This window comes from Nicotiana sylvestris, chromosome 7 (genome assembly GCF_000393655.2).
Source record: "Nicotiana sylvestris chromosome 7, ASM39365v2, whole genome shotgun sequence".
Lineage (NCBI taxonomy): Eukaryota > Viridiplantae > Streptophyta > Magnoliopsida > Solanales > Solanaceae > Nicotiana > Nicotiana sylvestris.
The window spans coordinates 3261729-3272719 of NC_091063.1; the positions used below are offsets into that span (position 1 = coordinate 3261729).

Below are 10991 nucleotides of genomic sequence, written 5' to 3' on the forward strand. Positions count from 1 at the left end.
TCCTTCATTTGAAATCTGAAAAATTAATTTAACAAACAACACATGAACATGAACTAAAAATTAATTCAAACGATAAACAAAACAAACATTTGCCGATTTTAGATTCGAAAATATCAAAACAAAATATGGACAAATAAAACTCAAAAATCTACTAACCGGAGATGAACACCATACGTACGGACTGTTTCGTCAAACCTCGAATGGGAATAAATCTGTCCGGAATCAACAAACTTAACGACGAACAAACGACTTTAAGAACTTGACTGAAGCAAAAAGCTGAAGAAAATGAAACAGTGGCTCGGAGCGGAGGGGCTGTTTTGACGAGCGTCGACCAAACCTCGAACGAACGATGATGGAGGAGAATTTAAGAAACGAACCAAGCGGCGCCGAAGCAGTAGAGGCAGTACGGCCCAGTAGCGACCAAGCAGCTACGAATCAAGTAGCGACGAGCTGCTGTGTTGTTTGGATGGGGAATATGAAGGCAGTGACAGCAGTAGCAGCTTGCGCGAGCTTGCAGCTGAAAGCAGAAGAAGCGAGGTGGAGGAGGGCAGTGTTGACGACGGGTTGGCCATGGCGATGCTCGAGCTTTGAAGAAGACGAAGTGAGGCAGCTGTTCGTGCGTTCGGCTAGCCATGGAGTCAGCAGCGACGAGCTGCAGACATGGCATCCATGGGGTTTCAGAAGCAAGGGCAGTAGCGAGAGACAAAATCAGTAGCGCGAGCTTGAAACGGACGACGCAACAACAGTTGGGTTCGTTCGAAGAAGGTCGATTTATAGGTAGCAGCTGCGACGAGAAAACAGCAGCGGTACGGAGGAGCTGGAGCAGTTGTTGGCTTCGTCAATGGCGGATGTTCGCGATGGTGAGGTCGAGGAAGAAGAAGGCAGAAGCGTCTGGTTTAAGGGCAGCCATGGGAGGTCGTTTGGTGGTTCTTAGTTTTTGGAGAAGATGGAGTGTGGGGGCGGGTAGTTTTCTTTAGGTTTTTCTTTAGGGTTTTTTTGTTTGTGTTTTGTTTTGTTTTGTGTTGGGACAAAAATGAAGAGTGGGTCTTGGGTTAATGGGTTTATGGGGCGGACCGGGTCGACCCGGTCTGAAGTGGACTGGGTCATGGAGAAGATTGTGCAAATTTTTGGGCCTTTGGCTTACAATTGAAGAAGTGACCCAATCCGATTTTTCTTTGTACTTTTGTTCTCTTTTCTTCTTTTATTTTCTAAAACTAAATTATAAAAGTACTTAAATTATTATTAAGAACTAAACTAAGTTATAAAAGCGCAAATTAACTCCAATAACAATTAACGCACAATTAAGTAATAATTAAGCATAAAATTGTTCATTTGGACATTAAATGCTAAAAAAGCAAAAGATGCCTATTTTTGTAATTTTTAATTTTTCGTAAAAACTAATTTAATTACTAACAATTATAGAATTAAATCCTACATGCAAATGCAACATATTTTTGTATTTTTTTATTAATTTAACAAATAAGCAAACACAGACAAATACAAATAATTATCCAAAAATATCACAAAAATACTCAAAATTGCACACCAAGGAAAATCATTTTATTTTGCATTTTTTGGGAGTATTTCTCATATAGGGCAAAAATCACGTGCTTACAGCTGCCCCTCTTTGCCCGGAGACACGAAGGGTTTTCGTGCAAGCTATATGACTCTCTCTTCTAGCTATGTTCTTCTACTCTTGATTGCATGGCCACTCTGTTTGTTTAATTCCAGCCTCGCATGTTTAAAGCTATGCACTCTTTATAGTCAGACCTTTCCCTCTCGAAATAACCCTAATTTTAGGGACTGATTTCAGACTATCATTATGTGAGCTTGTTTGATTCTTTCTTCGTCTAATTTGGACCTTTTTCTGACTTGGTTTATTATTGATTGCGAATCCTTGATTCCTTGATTTACTATGTACTAGTTGATTTACTTCTTACCTTATTTACCTAACCGTGTATTTTTAAACTTCCCTTATGTATTTACCCTTCATTGCCCAATGTGTTACTTGATTTTCTTTCCTTAAATAAAACTCTGCCCTTTTACCGTTCAAATTTGGACTCCTTAATTAAAGGAATCCCCTTCTCCTGATTGATTCTAATTGATATTGAATTATTCTTTGCCTTGCTTACTTGCTTGGTTTTTTAAACTATAGATACCCTGCTCTTTTTCCTTTAAACACACAAATAATAGAGTTCAAAAACACACAGACACCTCTGTCTTAAAAAGATATACTACTTTCTCTACTACTGATTTTTCTCTACTACTACTTTCTCTACTGAGCACCCTGCTCCTCTTCTCATTACTGTGAAAATATTCTTGAGTTCCTTTGAATTCTCAAGTGCTTGCTGAAGTTTTTGAGTTGCTCCTGTTAACTTTCTGGCTGTTTATTTGCTGTGGTTTGTCTTGTTATACTGAGATTGCAACTGGTATGTCCTTCTGGTTTAAATAATACCCTCTAACTATGTGTTTAATCCTCCTCTTCTACACATCCCTCACTATGTGTTTATGTTCTGTAACTGTATCATAGCATGTTCTACTCTTTCTTTTATGTCCTTGCATCTTCAGTCTGTTATGCTCTCTTGTCTTTCCCTGATGGTTTTGTATATGCTTTCCTATGTAAGTCCCTTTACCTCTAGCCCCTCCTTATGTGTGAGTAATTTTGAGTCATGTTGGTATTCTATTATTGCCACTCATGACTTAGAATCAGGTTCTCTTGAACCTCTACTCAAGTCAGTTCCCCATTCTCTTTACCCCTTATGTGTTGAGCCTTAACTTAGGTCTGGTGGTGTCCTAATCACCATCCAGACCCAAGTTTGACTTCTAAAGTCTTCTCTTTATTTGCTTGGACCAAGCAGAGGGTCAGGGGTGTGCCAGTCTATACCCATGGCTGGGTATGACCACCCTCTGCTATGGCTCCTTAATCCCTCTCTCACTTTGCACTTATTCCTAGTTTCTAAGTTCTGCCCCCTTTGGTAAGCCATGCTTTGGGACCCTCGAGCTCCCTCTGAACTTGGATTCCTGAGGGTTCGCTATTCCACACTGCACCATTCTGTTACAATAATTGTGATCCAGAGTGTAAGCGCTGCCTGGAGTCCTCGAGGCTCCTCGGAACTTTGAAACACTTTGGGTAAGAGAAGACCTTGGAAATCTGGAATCCGGGTTGGTGAAACACATGTTATTGGATATTAATATTGAATTAGGCTGCTCGGATCTGGCTGTAGGCTGTGATGTATTTTAATTATTTTCCTTTCTTTCTGCTGGTTCTGTAATATTTTTGTAAAAAAAGAACTTGGGGAGTATCAGTAAAGGGTATGGGAGGGGGTTTATATTTACTTGCATATGTTAAAGGGTAGATACCATGCCTATAGGATCAATATTGTTGTTTAATCACTTAGATATCATTTCTATAGGTTAAACGTATAAATCACCTAGAAATCATGTCTATAGGTTTTTTGCATTCCTTTCATTCAATCACCTAGAGATCATGTCTATAGGCTTTTGCATTCCTTTCAATCATTTAGAGATCATGTCCATAGGATTTAATGTCCAACCATGTTGCCAATCATTAGAAATCCTGCCTATAGGCCCTAATATTCATGTAACCACTTGCATATAGAAATCATGACTATAGGAAATACATAAACGCTAGGCAAACACTAGGTAATCAAATACTCATTCCTTTACCGGTTTAATAACAGTAACAAGTCTTAAAAAATCAAGACGTAGATACCATGCCTATAGGAGCTCAAACTCGCCTAATGTGTTTAAGTAAGAATAATCTGTCAATTGGCTTCAAACTTTGTCAACAAAAACTCTTCCAAATCTATTTGCTTTTGAAACTCTTACAAATCTGCAATGCTCTTAAATTTTCTAACCTTGCATTTTTTTTTTCTGAAACGATTCCTTTAACCCTCTGCCTGAATTTATTCATCTCATGAAGCTACTATTTCAAAAAAGCCTTTAACTCACTATTCCTTTAAGGTCTTTTCACTTTCGAAAACTTTTCTTCATAACGCTACTGTAGTTTCACATAAACAATTCTGCTAATTTTCAAGTCATCTTTGAACCTCTGCAAATTTTCAACCTTCTGTCTTAAACTATTCTGCGTTAGGTCATTTCTGAAAATAGTGCTTTTTTTGACTCGCTTAAAATACTTCAATTTCTGACAATTGGATCCGAGTTGCCTAATGCAGACTTTCTGTCTAAATAAATGTGTTGAACCAGTCCGCTCGCCGCTTAATTTATAACTTAAGACCAAATCAGTATATGCTAAGACATGCTAAACTAAGTGTTGTCTGATTTAAGGGGTTTATTTGAGCCTTGTTTGCTTGTTTACTCATCCCTTTATTTGATATTTGTTTTGAATGTCGAAACTAGAATTTTATCCTTTAAACTCCATAAAAGCCCCATCCCTTTCTTCCCTCTTAGGATTAGAAGTTCTAATACCCCGGGACTGATAGGTTGGTACGGGTATTAGAATGCAATAAGTAAACGAGACTAATCGCGTTTAATACCTTAACGGGGTGGGAAGGGTAGAATATGGATATGATGACCGATGCGCTAATATCTCGTGTGAGAATGATTGCTGGGTATTGCACCAAGGTGATCCATGTTGTATTTAAACCTAGGACCCTTTTCTTTGCTTTTCCTTCATTTAAATTAACGTTTTCCTCAAACTAAGCTTTCCTTTTTTCCAAAAAAAAAATCACTTGTGTCTTTCTTCTTTCGAAATTTTCAACTTGTTTATATTTCTTATGTGCAAACTTTGCTTGCCTACTCCTACTCTTATTAAAGTCACAATTAAGCATGGCCGGAACCACACTAGTGGATCTTGAGGGGTGCCTAACACCTTCCCCTCGAGATAATCTCAAGCCCTTACCCGAACTCTGGTTTTCTTCCAGAAAATCTTCTTCTTTTCTCTAAATGTGTCCTAATGAACTATAATCATTAGTTGGCGACTCTTCAAATTCCATAACCCGATTCCTCAAAAGGGAATAAGAGTTGTTTTGCCCATAAACTCGTAAACCCGATTTCGCCTTATTTTACCATTACGTGCTTTTGTGACTTTATTGCTTCCTTAATTGCATTTACCTTCTGTCTTTAATTATTTCATCAAAATACTAACTTGGCTCTTCATGTTTTTCTTTCCTTTTAATTTCTTCTTTTACTGCCTTATTATTTCAATTCTGTTGTAATTACTGAGCATTTATTGTAATCTTTACTTTATGAACGTGAAAATACATGCAATTTGTCTCATTATTATAACTGCATCCCTCAACATCATATTACACTCGTGCCAAAACAAATCCTATAGCAACGCTTATAGTGAGTGGTTGCGCCCTTCCGATATTATAAACCCCCTAAATGTGGCAAAGGCATATTTGCGGTAAAACCAGTTGATCAACGGTGTAGTCGACGGTTCCGCGCCTTTCCCTCTTGAGTTGTCCGCTCAAGGGTACCTTGTCTAGCACTTCAAAAAAGTAGAAACTATATTCCCTTGAAACAGTGCATGCATCATGGTCAAACCTAGCTGAGTCAGTTATGTTGTCCGCATAATGACTCATTAAGATAGCCTTGTCCAAAGTCCATCGGGTTTCCCTGAAACCCAAACGGACACCTACATGTTCTGTGCATTTATTTGGAGAACTAAATGCTTTTTATGCTGATTATTGGTATTAAATAGTCGAGTCCGGTGGGGGTGAGGTCTTAACCATTTTGTTTTGCAGAAAATGAATGACAAAGTTCCTGACTTCGGTATGGTAAACATGCCTTCACTCTTGCAGACTTGGTGGAGAAACCTCCCATCGAGCAACCAAATCAACGAGTGTAAGGAGAGAGTCACCAAGGCTAGTGAGAAGATAGAATACCTGGAGTACAGCTTGCTAGAATTGGAAGGGAAAGTGAGGAAAAGAGTCATCGACTGTCAAAATGTTGAGGAAGGCAAATGAGAACGTCTGGCGATGGCATTTTTACTGGAAAATCTGCGCGAGCTGGAGGACTTGATCAACGAGAACATTCAACCTGAAGAAGGTCCTTCTGGGGCCAAGTAGTTAGGAGTCTTTCTTTTCGCTTTTAATGTAATAAGGCCAATACCCATTAGTGACATTTTTACTTTCCGCTATTTTAGTGTCATTTTGGGATTCGTCTTATTTTTATCAATAAAATGAAGCATTTAGCATTATAAGTTCTCCAAGTTAATTTGTCGCTAGGCCTACCTCAGGCACAACGAGGCACCCAAATTAGGACGCGATTTATATTCTTGCATTATGTGTTTAAATATTGCAACATTTTCTTCTCATAACCCACACTAACTTTTTACCTTTTTGTTTTTCTTTTATTTTTTATTCCCCTCCCCAAAGGTTAGTTCATGCATTCTTGCACCATCAGCATACTCAACAAGATCCAAGGGTCCTCCACTTCCTCCTCCTCCGAGTCATACCAAAAACAGGAACAAAGGCAAAATGGGAGATGCAAGCGCTAGAAAGGAACTTGAGGAAACTTCTCAGAATGCTGCAATCACCAAGGAACTTGTCAATCACTCTTTCCGCTCCTGATGTTAACACCCAGAACCCCGCACCTTCACAAAACACCCCACAAACTCCGAGGCAACCCACTCATAATACTCCACGGCTCATTCATGAACCACAAAACACCACAAAAGACCGTAACACTCCTATCTTTGTGGACACTATGCCGCACTACAATCAGCCAATCACAAGTGCAGCTGAGTCAGATGACAAGAGTTCCCTCATTCAGAATTTGGTCGTTGAGATCAAGAAATTGACTAGCCGGTTCAAGGTAACAAAGGTATCGAAGGTTTGAATTACGAAGATCTCTGTGTTCAGCCAGATGTTGAGCTCCCGGAGGGGTACAAACCCCCCAAGTTCGAGATGTTCGATGGTACAGGTGATCCCAGGGCCCACTTGAGAATGTATTGTGACAAGTTGGTAGGAGTCGGAAGGGACAAGAAAATCCGCATGAAGCTGTTCATGAGGAGTTTCAAGGGTGATGCTTTATCATGGTATATTAGCCAGGATGCAAAGAAATGGACTAGTTGGGTGAACATGGCGTCTGACTTTATGGACCGGTTTAGGTTCAACACTGAGAATGCACCAGATGTGTTCTATATCCAGAATCTCAAGAAGAAGCCCACAGAGACCTTTCGTGAATATGCTACTCGTTGGAGGTCAGAAGCTGCTAAGGTAAGACCGACCTTGGAGGAAGGACAAATGAACAGGTTTTTCGTCCGGGCTCAGGACCCGCAATACTACGAGAGGCTGATGTTGATAGAGGGTCAAAAGTTCTCCGACATCATCAAGTTGGGAGAAAGTATCGAAGAAGGTATCAAGAACGGTATGGTCACTAATCTCGAAGCATTGCAGGCCACCAACAAGGCTTTACAGTCTGGTGGCACATCAAATAAAAAGGACGTGAATTCCGTAATGGCTGCACAAAGAAACAATTCCCCTATGAAGTACCAAACCTATCCCTCAGCTCCACTCACATATCAACCTACCCTAAACTACCAAGCACCATCACCCACTTACCAAATTCCACCACCTACTTACCAATCACCTCCACCACCTACGTATCAACCCACTTCACCCAGATATTCTCAACCCGCACCCGTATACCAAGCATACAACTCCCAACATTCTCACTACCCATCACCTCCTACCCGCCAAAACTTTCCCCGACCTAGACTAAACTTCGACCGTAAACCTCCCAGACAATATACCGCCATAGCCGAGCCAATTGACCAATTATATGAAAAACTCAAAGCAGCCGGTTACGTTACCCCTATTCCAGCCGTAACTCCAGAGAATCCTTCCCAATGGATCAACCCAAACAAGACTTGCGCATACCATTCCGGGATGAAGGGCCATACCATCGACGAGTGTCGCTCGTTGAAAGATAAGATTTAGACCTTGATTGATAACAAGGTTATCGTAGCAAAGGAGCCCGCTCCCAATGTCCGCAACAACCCTCTGCCTGACCATAAGGGCGGGGGCATCCATATGGTTGAGATTGAAGACGATTGGGACCCCAAAGGGTCAATCGGGTTGATAGCTGAAGGTGATGAACCTAAGAAGCCGGCGGTTACCCTCAATCCCATTGTTGTTCAGATTCAGCCTTCTAAAGAGGATGTGGTAAATGTGTCTGTGCCACTATAGTTTGAAGCACCGCCTGCAAAAGTGCCAAAACCAATTGAGGTTGAGTTTGGGATTCCAAAGGCACCCGCACCGTCTGAAGTTGTTGTGTTACTTCCAAGGGTGCCTATTCCGGTTTCCATGACAGACATGACCCCATTCAAGTCGAAAGCCATACCTTGGGATTACACAGCTGAGGTTAGAAGGAAAGGGAAGACACATACCGGAGAAGCGGTCACCGCACAGGGCATGACTAGAACAGGCAGGGTATACACCCCAGAACATTTAGCCGAGTCCAGCAAGCAAGCCTCTGGATGTCCTGTCGAAACTGGGCCCGATGACCTTTGGAGAAAGATACAGGCCAAAGAGTACTCAATCGTCGAGCAACTGAACAAAACGCCAACACAGATTTCTATTCTGGATCTTCTACAAAGCTCTGAGGCACATAAAAACGCCTTAATGAAAATACTGAGTGAAGCTTATGTTCCCAGCAACATAACAGGAGGCGAAATGGAAAACATGGTGGGGCAGGTACTGGAAAGCCACAAGATCACCTTCCACGAGGACGAATTACCACCAGAAGGGCTTGGTCACAACAAAGCATTGCACATCACTGCGCAATGCGAGGATCACTTTATCACCAGGATTTTAATCGACGGGGGATCCAGCCTCAACATTTGTCCATTGATAACTCTCAGGACATTGGGTAAGGGATTGCACGAGGTCAAAGATGGGGCTATCAGTGTCAAAGCTTTTGATGGATCTCAGAGGTCCACCATTGGAGAAATTAGCCTATGCCTATAGATGGGACCCACCTGGTTTGATGTCGAGTTCCAAGTCATTGACGTACCAGCATCCTACAATTTGTTGCTGGGACGACCCTGGATCCACGCCGCTGGGGCTGTAGCATCAACTTTGCATCAAGCTATAAAATTTGAATGGAATCATCAGGAAGTAATCATTCATGGTGACGGTAGCAACCCTATATACAGTCGCCAAACCATTCCGATGATCGGAGGCCGAAGAAGGATAGGAGGAGAAACGTACCACCACATCGAGCGGGTCAATGCTGTAGACAAAGACAAGTGGTGGGATAACAAGATCAAAAGCATCCTGAATTAGAGCGGGTATGAACCCGGAAAAGGACTTGGCAAGAACCTACAGGGTATCACCAAACCTATCAAGCTGAAGAAGCACGGTACCACTTTTGGCCTAGGGTATGAGTACACTTGGGAGGAGTTCAACCATTGGTCACCTCCATGGCACGGACCATACTATCCGTTGGAGCACCCTATACCTTAGTTGGAGTAGACATTTCAGCCATCCGATACTTTGTACGGATCAGAGGAAGATGAGGCACTAACAGCAATAAAGAACCTGTTTCTGGAAGATGATATGGATTGATGTGTTATCTTCGAGGAGGAAGGGGAGGAAGGCCCTTCCATTCAAGATGTGAACCGAGGGGAATGCCTCACCAATTGGTCGGTCAGGACCACCAGTGCCCGAACATCTTCGGGGTAGCAAGGCTGAACGAGCATCATGCATCGCATTTTACTTTCTAGCTGATTTTACTTTTCCACATTGTCTTTACTTTTGAAAAGAGCTCCGATGTTTTGAACATTTTCCAAGTTTACTTTATATATCTCGCTCTTATTACTTTTCTCTATCATTTATTTGTACACAGCATTACTATTACATATCTTGATGATGGACCGACGACTGTAACTTGCAACGAGGCAATGCAACAAACTGATATAGATTCAGAAGAGGATGATATACTAGAAGAGGTTGTCAGAGAGGTCGAAAACTTTGAGAATAGGCCTAAGTCTAATCTAGATGAGACCGAAGTCATTAATTTGGGTGATATTGAGAATGTCAAGGAAACACGTATCAGCGCACATTTGTCGCCATCAGAAAAGAAAGAGTACACAGAGTTCCTAAAAAAGTATGAGGATATCTTTGCATGGTCTTATGACGATATGACTGGCCTCAGCACATCCATTGTGGCTCACAAGTTTCCAACAGATCCTACATGTCCGCCGGTAAAGCAGAAGCTCAGGAAGTTCAAGCCAGACATGAGTTTGAAGATTAAAGAAGAGGTTACTAAGCAAGTCAAAGCCAGGGTTCTCAGGGTGGTAGAATATCCGACATGGTTAGCCAACATCGTGCCAGTACCAAAGAAGGATGGGAAGGTTAGAGTCTGTGTCGACTACCGGGATCTCAATTGGGCCAGTCCCAAAGACAACTTTCCTTAGCCGAATATACACATCTTGATCAACAACTGCGCCAAGCATGAGCTGCAGTCATTCGTTGATTGTTTCGCTGGGTACTATCAGATATGGATGGATGAAGAAGATGCAGAGAAAACGACGTTTATCATGCCATGGGGGATGTACTGTTATAGAATGATGCCGTTTGGATTGAAAAATGTTGGTGCTACCTACATGAGAGCCATGACTACCATCTTTGACACATGATACACAAAACGATCGAGGTGTATGTGGATGACGTCATCATCAAATCCAGGAAAGCTACAGATCATATGGAAGACTTGCGAAAGTTCTTCAACAGGTTGAGAAGGTACAATTTGAAACTGAATCCCACCAAATGTGCATTCGGGGTTCCTGCTGGAAAATTATTGGGTTTCATCATGAGTCGTCAAGGAATAGAATTGGATTCATCAAAGGTCAAAGCTATCCAAGAATTTCCACCGCCAAAGAACAAGAAGGACGTGATGAGTTTCCTGGGAAGACTCAACTATATCAGCCGATTCATAGCTCAGTCTACTGTCATTTGTGAACCCATCTTCAAAATGCTGAAGAAGGATGTCGCCACAAA

The 10991-nt window shown here is 41.6% G+C and overlaps 1 protein-coding gene across 1 annotated transcript; it reads left to right on the forward strand.

Annotated features, from left to right (window-relative positions):
* Nucleotides 1–6693: 6693 nt before the first annotated feature.
* On the forward strand, nucleotides 6694–10630 carry LOC138872684 (uncharacterized). Its single transcript, XM_070151093.1, has 5 exons — nucleotides 6694–6801; nucleotides 6849–7442; nucleotides 8178–8923; nucleotides 9838–10252; nucleotides 10490–10630. Exons 1-5 carry the CDS (start codon nucleotides 6694–6696, stop codon nucleotides 10628–10630), a joined length of 2004 nt encoding a protein of 667 aa, XP_070007194.1.
* The last annotated feature ends 361 nt before the right edge of the window (nucleotides 10631–10991 follow it).